This window comes from Haliaeetus albicilla, chromosome 10 (genome assembly GCF_947461875.1).
Source record: "Haliaeetus albicilla chromosome 10, bHalAlb1.1, whole genome shotgun sequence".
Lineage (NCBI taxonomy): Eukaryota > Metazoa > Chordata > Aves > Accipitriformes > Accipitridae > Haliaeetus > Haliaeetus albicilla.
The window spans coordinates 13,356,850-13,370,150 of record NC_091492.1 but is presented as its reverse complement, the minus strand read 5'-3'; the positions used below and the strand labels follow the sequence as shown (position 1 = coordinate 13,370,150).

The window sequence follows — 13,301 nt, the reverse complement described above, 5'->3', positions numbered from 1 at the left end:
GCAAAAGCCTTTGGAGACCGGCTTTTGCTTCCACCTTTCCCCCTGAGATTGGCAGTCTTTGTCTTTTACAGGCAAGGAGCAGCCGTGTTATGATCCTGGAACCACTGCTGCCCCGAAGAGTTAAATCATGTTGATATACAGGAAGGAAATGGAATAGACTAACTCTACTCTTTTCTTCCTACGGATTTTTCTTTTTATTCTGAAGATAGAATTACTGTTTGTAAGCATCTGAAAGTCATTAGTGGCTCTGCAGTCTGTCAGGTGCCGACGCAAAAAACTGCTGAAACTGAACGGGTTCCTGTGCGGAGTGCTGGGAATTTGTCATGTGCTGATGAGCAGTTATAATAATATATGAGCAAATCACAAGCATTCTGCAAATTAATCAAATTTTTTTTTCCCCTTCTCCCTTGTCTCTGGGAGAGTGGCTTTGCCGGCAGACGTAGGTGAAGCAGTTTTACTCACAGATGGTAGCTCTGGCATCAGATGGAATTTATATAACAGTAATTCTGATTTCCTGCCAAAGTAGCACTGAAAACACCAGGGAGATTGTACAAGACAAGTCATGTGGTTTTGCTGAGGTTGTTGTGGGAAGTTTAAGGGGGGAAATCTCAAATTTTCCTCTTCGCATTTATTGTTTTAGCCTGAAGGGCCAGAAATTGTACACCATTCTGCCATAGGCGAAATCCAACACATCTTTTTTTATGAATTGCGCTGAAAGAGTGCTTCCCAGCTGTTGAAACTGCTGGCGGGGAGGGAGCCACATGACTCCTCATCCTTTCCCTTTCCGTACAAGGATTAAAGGAGGGAGGGTTCAAAAGGTTGCTGCACTACATGTTGGAGTGAGACAGGGTCTCCCTTCCCAGGAAACAATGCCATGTTCACTTAGGTTATACTCCCTCTGGCATAACGAAATGGGGGGGGGGGGCTTTCAGGAGCTTCGGTAAACAGGGTGGCAAAGGCTCTTCCTCCTCATTAAAATGGGGGGGGAGCCTCAATGAGGTTAGTCGAGTAGATTAAGGTCCTTAGTTGCGTCTCCGCTGACATTTCCAGTTTGATCTGTAAAAAGCAGAAACGCGGGGTAAGTGCTTGGTGCGCTTGGTATACAGCCGAAACACGTACCAGTTTGATGGCGGGTCCGATCCTGACCTCGTTCGGAGCAGTGCAGATCTATTCAAACCGCCAGCTTGTGACAAGGAGGCGAGAACAGAATCAGGCCCTGTGGCTTTTGAATCGGATCGCGCTTTTAGAAACAAAAGCAGCCTTCCCTAGAAAAATATTACGGTGTTTTTATAATAGCAGCGTATTGAGTAATGCATGGGGCATAGCAAGACTGCTGTGACACTAAAAGAAAAAAATAGAGGCGAGCAGAACGGGAGAACTTTCAGGGGCTGGTTTTAATAAAGAGGTGAATTCTTTCTGCAGTAGGAAAAATGATAAAAAGATGGCGTATCAGCTACATTATGCAACAAAGTAATGCTGCTGTGTTTTTATAATGTAAGGCACTGCCCATTTGTTTTGGTTTACGTGACTGCAGTGAAATAAGTGGATTAGACTGAAACTTTAGCATGCTTCATTGCAGCTGGTTGCAGACATCTGTCATTCCTCAGCCATACATTCTGGATCATGCCAAGAAGAAAAAGCAAAGTCTGACACCTTTCATTTTAGAGAGCCTTTTATAGAAAAGCAAAGGAGAAGGGGAGAAAGCATTTCCTTTGTGACTTAATAAAAAAGACACTTTTTCTGTGACATTATCAACAGTACTTTCCAGAGGGAGAGGTCCTGCAAAGTTAATGCTCAATTTATTCTTTGCAGCCTTCTAATTTTTACTGTCTGAGCTCCTGATTTGTCGAATGGGATATGATAAAAATATGTGATTTTTTTACAGAGATAGTAGCTCTGTGCACACCTACGTAGGAAGTGCGCCTGGTGAGAGGTGGGTTGCTGTGGGTCCCCACTCAGGCTGCGCTCGTGGTAATTCAGTGCAGTGATGGCACATAATGCTGCAGCATTGCCAATAATGAGTTGTTCTGCAAACTACACTCACAAAATCCCATAAACAGATAATAGTAATGTTTTAGCGGAATGATTAGTGGGGTTGTGAGCTACTTGTGGATAATTTGAAATATTAGCTATTAGTGAGCTGGATATTTACTTACTTAAAGTGGTTTGGTTTTCCTCGGTCTCTTTACTAACATGCCACTGTAGATAGAGAATCATGAGGTACATGACAAGATATAATGTGACAAAATACCATCTAAATTACCCCAGTTACGTAAGAAAGCAACAACTAAAATTAAAGGAGAACATGCTTAGCTTAAGTGACATCATACATGCAGAAAACAATTATTGTAGCTTAGGGTCCCACTTCAGCAAATGTTACAGCACATGGATAATTCCATCCCTTCCCGTTTAGGTGGTTTGTGGGCCACAGGACTGATGGGGAGACTCCTGATCCTTACCTGGCTGTGTATAGAGGGGCGGGTCTTTGCATGGCACAGGCTGCGTGTCCTGTTCAACACCAGCTGAGGATATGACACACTGAAATGTGGGCAGGAAAAATTTAGAAAGCTGAGTATGGGATTTTTTAAATTCCATTCCACCAAGTAAACCAAATAAGCTCAAGACAGTTGCCCAGAGTGAAAAGAGAAAATGCTATTGTATTTATGAATTGCTAGGCAGAATAAAGGATATTTGGCAGCAAAATATCATCCCTGACAAGGCCTTTCCTATTAGCACCTCTGAGTTGCACGACCTTTTTACTAAAAGCCCAGTGCCACCAGTACAACATTTATTCTGGGAAATCATAAGTACATTAAATTCAAATACTGCTTCATTCCAGAAGTCCTAAATGCTCCCTGAAATAATAAATATTTACTGAGACAACTAAAAAAATGACAGAACATTAGAAAGAAAACTTGTGAACAACCTGGAAGGAAAACTAAGATATTTTGCTCAAGGGGGTTAGAAAGGGAATGTAATGTTATTGACGTGATTAAAAGAAGTAAAGGTGTGAATAGACATAACAATTAGCTGAAATATGTAAGTAAAGGCAAAGGTGGCACTCTGAACATGTAATTTTGATAATCAGAAGAACTCGGGGTTAGCTAATATTAAAGAAAAAGCCTGCTGCTTACCTTTGAAATATGTTTCCTTAGCTGTGGTCTACTTGGATCCCCAAAGCCTAAGAGAAAGAGAAGGCTGTCAGAGGGCTATAACCCACTCACTCTCGCCTCTTGTGTGGAGGGGTCCAGGCTGCAGAGATGAAGGGATGCACCGGCTTTGCCTCCAGGCTTTGGGAGAACAAGAATTGGTGCCAGAGTGGGGGGCATGGCTGGAGATGAATGCTTATATTTTTGGCCAAGCTGTTGTGAGTTTAGGATTACAAAAGGGATTGTGATTGAGGAATTTATAAATTGCTGTAACCATTGCTATTATAAATTTAGTCAGAGGTGGCCTGCTCTTTACCACAGGTACCTAGTGCCCTTGATAAGAACTCTGCCCTCTACTTATGTGTATAAACCAAAGTAAATAAATATGAAAAATTAAATGTAATTAAATTTCTCAAAGCATGGGACAATGATAGTCTGGCATTTCAAGCTCAATCAATGACAGCATTCCCACTAACCTCATTTGGAGCCCGCTGAGGCACCAGGCTCGTAACTCATGTTGTCATGTCAAAACCCAAACTGGTGTGCCGTCGTGCACGGGGTGCTGCACCGCAATGGGCGGATGCACCCGCCGGCAGCAGTCTGAAATACACAGGTCCTTAGAAAGCAAAGTCTTCAGCTGTTTTTCAGAAGTTTTGTTTTACAAGGTTCACATAATGTTTAATATTTGTTTAGGAGGACCTTTTCAGCTATTCTGCTGATGCTTTTCCTTTTTTCCAAGAAAAGATCCATTTCCCTTCTAAATCAAAAGTTCCTGTGTGAAAAGCTTACTCTTCTGAAAAAGAAACAAATTCTGTGCTAAGTATCTGGAGCTGAGTAATCCGGTTACTTTATCAGCTCTGCAAGAGATGGGAAATGTTTGTTTTCCCAGGAACTGCAAGTCTCCCTTATACTGCCAGTGACTTCACTAGCCATTTTGTAATTTGCTTGTGTTTAGTGTACTGCGGAGGGCGAGCAAGTTGCTCAGTCTACCTCCAAATAATTATCATTTCCATGCTCTATATAACAAGTGTTAAATTAGTGATATTTTCCATAATTTTGTGACTGATTTGTTCAGTAAGTTAAAAGCGTATGTATGAAGGACAGTGGTAGAATTTTCTACTTGTTTCTCTTTATCATGAGTGTCCAGGTGGCTGTCAGCCTCTGTGTCGTACTGATCCACCTTTGGCTGTTTTACATAGCAGGGTTGGTTTGTTGGTGTTTTTTTTTTCTTCTTTTGCTTTTAAAGGAAAATTCAGTGTGTGATAATTCGTGATTGTAACCTTTTGAGGCAGGAATTGAACTGTTACTTTAAGTAGAGTTTTTATTTTAGAGGGGATGTGTGAAATTAACTTAATCTTTTAATAGTATGTGTTAAAGACAAAGTGTAGCATCAACTTTTGCTTTTCCCTGCCATCATTAAACCCTTTAGTATACTTATCAGCAAGTTGAAATACCTATTCTGAAACACGAAGCACTGTATAATACACTAAATCAAGAGCAGACTCCACCTTTGATTACATTTCAGAAAAGCTATGTAGGTATCTGAGGGTTTAATTTGATCCGATGAATGGAGATTTTTTTTTAAAGTAAAAATCCTTGAAAAAAATTAGTTACAGATTAGGTCTTTTCATTCTCCAGCACCTCTGCAGCCAATGACGGTTCAGTCATTTGCCACCCTGCTATTGTAGGCAGCTGTAGACCAAACGTCCATCTCAGCAAAACTCCAGGGTTGTGGTGCCACGTGGTGGCTTTGGGATGGGTGCTGGCCTCGGGACGGTGCCGTACACCACGTTAATCCCTACAGGGGATTCCTTATGGATCACTAATCTGCCACAGCAGAATTCACAGGTGGATAAATCCTACTAGTTTTAGGGCAATTTTTCCAAACATCCTTAATGCATTTATTTAGGATCAAGCTGATGGCCGTGTTTTGCCATGAGCTGGGTCTTTAGCCCAAACTTATCCTCCCCTAATGAAGATCTTTTGTGTAACCCACAGTGAGGGAAAGGCTCTTCCAGATGGCAGTTCACATGTTCGGACCCGAGCTGCCTCTGGAAGTGTCTGCTTTGTATTAGCAAGGGGGGATTTAGGTAACTAGTCTGGTGCCCCTTATCACGAACAATGCCTCTGATTAGTCTTAGGACTATTTGCAGGATTGAGCCAGGTAATGAAGGCATCCAGTTGAACAGAGGGTGGTCAGGGGGCTGCCATAGCTTCAGGTGTCCCATGGGAGACATATAACCCAAAGCCTTAGCTTTGGTAGGTGAAAATGTTCCCAGGCCTTCCTAAAATGCAGATACTTACGCTTTTTTTTGTATGTAGTTCCACAGTAAATCATCAAAAAAGCCTCAGACAAGGCTTTTCATTTTTATGTTTTTCCTGGTCAACATGAAATAGAGGGTTTTTAAAATTTAATTTCCTTTTTTTGTAATCCAATAAACATATAAACTTCACAGAATATTGTAATTTTCCCAGAAGACCATCTTGGTTGGTCCTGGACCTGTGTGTAAATAAACATATACTTTTCAATTGTTTTATAAAAACTTTTATTACATATATGAACCAGATTGGATGTACTTTAATCTGTCTGGTATTTTGGGAGTTTCATAAAATGCATATTTTGAGACCAATAAAGTGGAATGGCTCAATCAGAGCCATTATTGTCTATTGGACAAATATATTTATTCAACATTTTCCCATCCATACTGTTATGCTCCAGATCAGAATGGCTGCTTTAGAGCCATTCTGCTCTCCTGGGTAATGCATACAGTATTTGGGATGTTTGCTGTGGATAGTAAATGTATTTATGAAAATTTATACTTTAAAAAAAGGAAATCGCACTAGCCGAGATTTAAATGAAAATAGTCCTCCCTTTGCAAATCCTGGTTATTATGCTATAATAGCATTACTTTAAAATGGCAGTGTTCACCAAGACGCCTGGGACCCGGAGGCCGTGGTCTGAGAAAGCCATGAGTTCAGCCCAGTAGTCACTGCCAGAAAACCCGAGACACTCAAAAAGTCTTTCTTCCTACGCGGAAAGCACACGGCCATCATCGCCTGCTGTTACTTCTGAGGCAACACGCACTTCATCTGTTTAAAGATGATTGTACCTCAAATGCAAGCTTGTGTAGGAAAAAAGATTTAAAGCAGCTCTTCCCGGGGAGGTCCAGGCTCACAGAAGGTTTGAATGCAGCTTGCTGACTTTGCGCTGCAGCAGATGTGTGATTACATGGACCGTTCCACCAGCAACGTTTTGGGACTGAGCATCTCAGTGCAGGAGGCAGCGGCCATCCATCCTGAGCCACTGCAGCTGGTCCTGCAAGAGTGCCTGATCATGGCCGGAGGTGGTCCTGGCCGTTTGGGATTGCCACAGCAGCCCAGGAGGTCAAGTCCAGATCTTCAGTATCCAACATCTCAGCTAAAGAGAATTGCCTCCAAGAAATTCAAACCTCTGAGGCTTTTCAAATAATTCTTAGCGAGGGAGTAATTTACTTGTTTTAAAGAGGTAATTGCTGTTACTTTTGATTTTCACTGAAAGGGTATTTTTAAGCCAGGCAAAGAAATCTGAAATGAGTTTGCCGTATTGCATCGCAGTAAGTGCTATAGCCATTGGCCATCTAAGGAAAAACATTCTGTCAGATAATCATGGCCATTTTTGCATTTTAAGGGAACAAATGTCATATCTAAGAAACACATTTTATTCAGGACTTAATTATAATTTATAGTACATTGCACAGCATTTGTTTTCTGTTCATCATTTTATTGCTCTTCTGCCTTTTCCCTAAATTTATGCATTAAATTGTGTGTCTGTGTGTCTGTATGCGTGTATCTGTGTGTATATATGTACACATATGCAATATAATAAAAAGTGGTGTAGTGGGGACAACAGACGGCTTGTGTGTGATGTATTATTGGCATTTTTCTTTCAAATTACTGTTTTCTTGCTGCTCTGGGAGAAAGCCATGATTTTGCTGTGATTAGTACACTTTTAACAATCTGGAATAAATTCCTGATCTTATTCATGTGACTAGTCCAATGCCCATTTTTACGTTTTAGTGCAAACCCCTACATATGTGCCTGTAATACCACAAAAATAAGATGTTTCTTTGTGGAAATTTTTATAGAATTTGGATGCCGATCAAATATTTTTAGAAGTGGAGAATTAATGCAGCTTGACCATGTAAATGATTTTTTTAATGAAAAAGACTTTAGTATTCATCACTCTTTCTCTCTCTCTCTCTTGTTTGTGTATTCCTTTGTGCTAATCTTAAATAATGGATCCATATCAAAGTTAATAAATTAGTAACTATTAGCAGTGTTTGGATTACAGTAAGTAACCCAATGACACTTCATTGACATTGACTTTTTATGTGTTCCAATAATACATTTTGAGTTTTAAAGATAAGACAAAGCAAAATAGGTTTGGCAAGTGTTTGAATCCTTAACAACTCTTGGGCAATGGCTATATTTATATCCAAGGCCCCTGCTTTAAATATATTTTCCTTTAAATGGTCCTAAAACCCAGACTTTGAGATCTATGTCTTTCTCAAAACCTGCATTTTCTGACTGTTCAGCTCATGCACCATGTTGGTCTGCATCAGTCATGCCATGTTATGAAACCTAACGCGATGTGACTGATGCGGGCTGACATGATGTGTCACAAAGCAACATATCAGATCACAAACTTGAAAGAAAAGAAAACAAACTTTTTTTTTCTCGAAGGCTAAATTAACAAAGCAGCATATATTTTTAAAAAGGTGGACCACTTTCAGACATTGGGGGATTTTTTCTAAATATTTTTCCCACAGAGAAGTTCTCCATCCTGACCAAAAAGTACCCATCCACACTCCTTGTTCTCTCCAGGGTACAGTCAAAACCAGAGGAGATGATGAGCCTAGGTCATCTCAGCACTGTTGCCATTGCTGGGGCTGATCCTGGAAGATTTAGATCACTTTCAGAGGACTGGCTTCAGCAGGTGCCGGAGGTAATCGCCCTGCCTGGGGAAATCCGCACCTTCTAAAAATGTTCTTTGAGTCCAGCTACCATTGTTGTCATTTTGGCTATTTTTTATTATTATTTTCTCCTATTCTATTTCTTTAGACTGTCAGCTTCCATCCAGAGGATTATGAAGTCTCTTCACACGCTCAGTCACAGACTTTGTAGAACATTGCTCCACAACAGGATTATTTCAGCTGCAAATAAACAATATATTGTCCTCTATCCTCACTTTTTGGTCAGAGAAAGAGGCACCATAGTTTGCCCCCCTTGTTGGCCCGCCTTTAGTCTAATTCTTCTTACTACAAATGCAATGCTTTGCACATTATCTCCTGAACTATCAAGAAGATTTCTTTTTTTTTTTTTTGAAGGGCTTTCATATAATTTTATTGGAAGATATATAGTGGGTAAAATATATATGAACCGTAGCTTGCTAAGAAAGAACCTACCAGCCACTGCTAGATAAAATGTTATAAATTTATTGCCAACTTATCTGGGAAGGGTTATTTTAAGAGCCTGCTGCCCACAACAAGATTTTGAGCTAAAATTAATGGATGGGATACCTAAGAGAAATGGGCATTTTCCTTCACCCCTTAGTTACAAGCAAATTGCAGATATTGTTATCTTTGCAAGTGAGAATAATCTCTAGTTTTTGTACTACTTCTGCTGTAAACAATGTACCGCTTGCTTTCCTATGACCCTCACTCTGTATACATATTTATATATTATTCATACAGGATTAAAAATGAATGTTCTCTTTACCACAGTTGTACTGCATAGTGACAATACAAATTAACTTATTGTGTACTTACTTTTCACAAGGCAGTGATGTGAAATTTTGATGGCCTGAAAAAGTAAGTCATGGGGGAGGCGATGCAGAACTGAATCCTTGTAGGTGCACTTTATATTGTCTGATTTATTAAAGTGCATTGAATTAATAAATTACATTCTCTGTATGGAATTGCACAGGTTTGAACTTGGTTCAGTGGTGGACAGAAAGAGTTTGCTTTTAGTCTGGCGCATGTGAGGTGGTTAGTTCCATCTATGCTTTGTAGATTCCTTGTTTAGAATTTGCTCTTTGCAGGAAAGAATTAAGATGGTCGTTTAATGGTGGCTACTTGTGGGCAAAGCATTAAGAGTTGCTTGGTGAGATCTCACGCTGTTGGCTAGTGCTACCAATTCTGGCTAAACCTGTCCAGATTTTTTCTGTGCTACATGACGCTTGAGGGGTTCAGAGGGTGGCTGATGGGCACGTTGTGCCTGCTCTCTCCTGGAGTCCCATCGCTCTGTCTGTGCTCCCTGCACGCTGCTCTGCGAGCAGTTATCGGGGACATCGTATCATCTATGGTATATCCAGTCACTGACAGTTGCAGCACACAAGAAGACCAAATAAACAGGATATCTTTTTTTGCTTTTTCCATAGCATCAATAAAACCAGAGTGAATCAGGCTAGAGGGCAAGTTGTACCATTTGTCACAACTTAGCAGCACATCTCCTGTTCTTAGCAAGGGAACCAGTCATCAGATGGTCAGATGAAACCCTGGGAATACTGGAAGGGAGCTGGTGCTGCTGGTACAGATAGTCTCACATCTCAGTGGATGCGACAGTGGCAGGCCTTTATCTTTTGGAGAAAGGGAAAAATCACTTCAATTCTTCATGGAGCAAGTCTCCTTCCTCTTTACCTGACATTTCTCCCACTTTGGCCAAGGCATTTTGGCACCTCCCCAAGCAGATTATGCAATAGACATTGTAACTCTGCCCAGTCAGAGGCATTACCTAGGAGGGAGAAAAAGGAGAAGGAAAGAAAGGGTCCAGAATCCACGTGTGAATTCTGGTGACTTTATCCGTCTCTGACAAACAACGGAGGAGATGTGATGGTTTTATTAGATTTTTTTTTTTTTTGAGTTTTCAAATATTTCTAGATTTTCTGAGACAATGAAAATCACACTTTCTTTGGACCTTCTTCATACTCAGATAGTTTGGAGAGTGCTTCCAGCTTTCAAAACTATTATATTCAAAATTTTTCGAGCATCTTTGTTCTTTGGTATTGATTTTAGAACTGACTCTAAGAGGCACTAGGGACACCTTCAATCTCTTTGTTGACTATTTCCTCATATCTTCCAGATGAAATTTTTCTATAAAAGCCCAATCCAATTTCTGATACATTATCTATGTAGGTTTCTTCCATTGCTATTGCTATGAAATTTTCCACTGAAATTTGAGTTTGTAATGATTAGCAGCTTACAGATTTAATTTCTTTTTCATTAGGAAGTTGTTGAGGAAAATGTTTTTCTTTATCTGAGGAGAGAGCTAGAAGATTGACCCACACTCCATCCCAAGATTTATGCATAAACATGCATGTTGGAGGTCTTGGGGGGGGTGGTCACACTTCTGGCAGTCTTCAACTTGTAAAAGCAAAGGGTGGAGGGGAGCTTTCCATCCTTGATTAAGGAAACATGCCTGTAGTGCTGGGGCATAGGGCTTAGGTAACTGGACTGGACTTAACACTTCTTTCCTCTGGGTAGCAAGCAGTGTGTTTTGGGGGAGTCAGCCTTCAAGTGGTAGTTCTGATGTTACAGTAAAAATGGCAAGGTATTGAGCAACCCAGAGCCCTAATGCTGGCTCAGGTGAATTTGCTCTGCTAGAGATGCTTGTGCTGGTGTGTCAGCAACAGGCTGAGGTTAAAACCAGCAGTTATGCAGGCTCCCATCTCTGCTGGGACGACTATGGTAGCATTCCCACTCCAGTGCAGGTAACATCGGACCAGCGCACAACCAGCGTTTATTTGCTTATCTGTTAAATTCCCACCTAAAATCAAGGGGAGATGGTCCCAGCCCCTTCCCACATAGCGGGGAGCATAGTCCTCCTCCTCTGCTATGCCAGTGTCTGTTTTATGCCTGCTAGGTAGTACCATGACAGCAAGGAGAATGTGCTCTTTAAATGTGGAGATAGGGTATCGTTTTTCACTTATCCTGGCTTTATGTAGATGGTCTGGCACATTTATTTATTCATTTATTTGAGCAAATTAAAGCAAGCTAAGTGCATTTGACCTCAGATGGTCCTGGTTTAAGTTAATTTGAGAGACAAAGCTCATAAAGTTCCAGTAAAACACATCAACAACTTCCCAGCATAGGTTGAAATGTGATTGCTGAAACATAACCTCCAAAACCAGATACAGCATGGATATTCAAAGTCACGATAATCTGAAAAATACGGGAGAGTACATTGATAGCCTTATAAGAAGAAATATCTTTCATTCATGCCTTCGTTTCGCAGTCGGTTGCTGTTTCACCCACTAGAAGTGCATCTGTCAGATTTTGTGCATTAACATTCCTTTTCTAATCTAGCTTGGACATTTTATTTTAAAGCTGGTGATAACCTCGGGCCCCAGTCCAGCAAACACTTATGTGCTTGCGTATCTTTACTCACAGGAGTAATCTCACTGGAGTAAATGTTTGCAGGTTTGAGGCCTTGGTTATCTCAATCCATTATTTCTTTCCATTAAAAAGTAATCTGTGTGATTAAAATAAAACATACAGTTCTCTTCTTTACTCAGAAACCCACCCAAAGACAAAGTGTGTTTATTAGACTAAGGGTCTGCACATTGTCATCCTTGAATTGCGCTTCAATAAAAAAGATAATTAACAAATGTAAAAGAAGGCAGTCTCGTACACGATTGCGCTGTATTTACAAGAGTTTAGGTGGGATCGCAGGCTGATGGATTTACAGCTGGGTCTGAGGAGGGAGATGAAATAGCGGCACTTCCCTGGAAAATCGAAGCACAGAGTTTTTAAAATGCAGTTTCTTTAACAAGGCGTCATGCGAATAGCACAGATTTCTTATTCTTGCTGAAGACACGCGGCGATGCTCTCCACCCAACAGGAAAGGTTTCTGCTGGGATGGGGGGCTCCGGGGCATTCCATTTTGTCAGGCTGTGCAACAGGCGGGTTTGCAGGTGCCGCGTACATAAAATAGAAAACTAACCCGACTCTCGTCTGTCACGCAGGTCACAGGCCTTTCCAGTGCAGATACTGCCCGTACAGTGCCTCTCAGAAGGGAAATCTGAAGACCCACGTTCTCTGTGTCCATCGCATGCCTTTTGACAACAGCCAGTATCCCGACCGCAGGTTCAAGCGCTCCAGAGTTGACTCCGAAGCTTCTGGGAATTTGGAGGAACCTGCAGTTGTCAAACCGGGGAGCTCAGCAGAGCTAACGGAGGAGGGCAGCAAGGCCCAGGAGTGATGCAGCTCGACGGATCTGTCTCCATACTGCAGTAGCCTTTTACACCAGGTTTAGATATGTGTTTGGGTGAGGGTCGGCTAACTGCCTTCCAAGCAAAAGAATGGCGCGCTAATTCCCAGAAGTGTACAGGATGCTGAAAACTTTCATATATATGTATATGTACACGTACACACACACGCGCATATATATATATATATATTTACACACAGAGATATTCAGTCATACACACATTGAATATATATCTACACACACACACACACAAAATACACACATTCCATACGCGTGTGTGTGTGTGTTTAAATATATATATTACACATGCAAAATACATTTCCAGCCCTTGAAAATGGCTGCTAAACTGTTACCTGGCAACAAGTACTTCCAAACAATGTAGGTGGGATAATAAAGTGATTTAAAAATGTTAGGAGGTCGTTAGTTATTTAAAAAGCAGGGCAATTTCAAACTTTAAAGTGGTCTTTGTCCAAAAATAATGCTCTTAACAGAAAAATGATACCGTCTAAACGATTTAGTGTTGCCTTGAAGATTGAGGGGCTGTGTTTTCATTGTTGAAAACACCTTTATAATATGACACCAGCTGCTGTCATTTGCCTAGCATAGTAATGAGATGTGTTGGTAGACTGCCATGGTGCCAGTCTGACTGGAGCTGTCATTGCAGAGCAAATCAATTCAAGTGGTGTTGCAACTGCAGTATAGGAGAAACCTTAGACGGCCCATAAGCTAGGGTCAGTACTGACCTATATTGAAAAGTATTGTGATATTACATTTTCTTTTTTTTTTTTTTAAATATACAGCCAAATGAATCAATGGTTAGAAAAAATCTGCAGCCCAATGTGTGATTGTAGATTTGAAATGTAATTCCGTTTTTTGTAATCATCTTGCAGTATTGAGGGAAATGCT

At 40.8% G+C, this 13,301-nt stretch overlaps 1 protein-coding gene across 13 annotated transcripts in view; it reads left to right on the top strand.

Moving 5' to 3' along the window:
- The window catches only part of ZNF536 (zinc finger protein 536), a 357,464-nt gene that overhangs the window by 340,489 nt on the left and 3,674 nt on the right, over positions 1 to 13,301 (top strand). For 12 of the 13 annotated variants that reach the window (XM_069793537.1, XM_069793532.1, XM_069793540.1 and 9 more), the window contains one exon: positions 12,151 to 13,301. This exon is cut by the window's right edge and continues 3,674 nt beyond it. In XM_069793537.1, coding sequence (XP_069649638.1) covers positions 12,151 to 12,386 — 236 coding nt within the window. In that variant the 3' untranslated portion in view covers positions 12,387 to 13,301. The remainder of the gene's footprint in view (positions 1 to 12,150) is intronic. The other variant, XM_069793543.1, reaches the window with a different exon arrangement.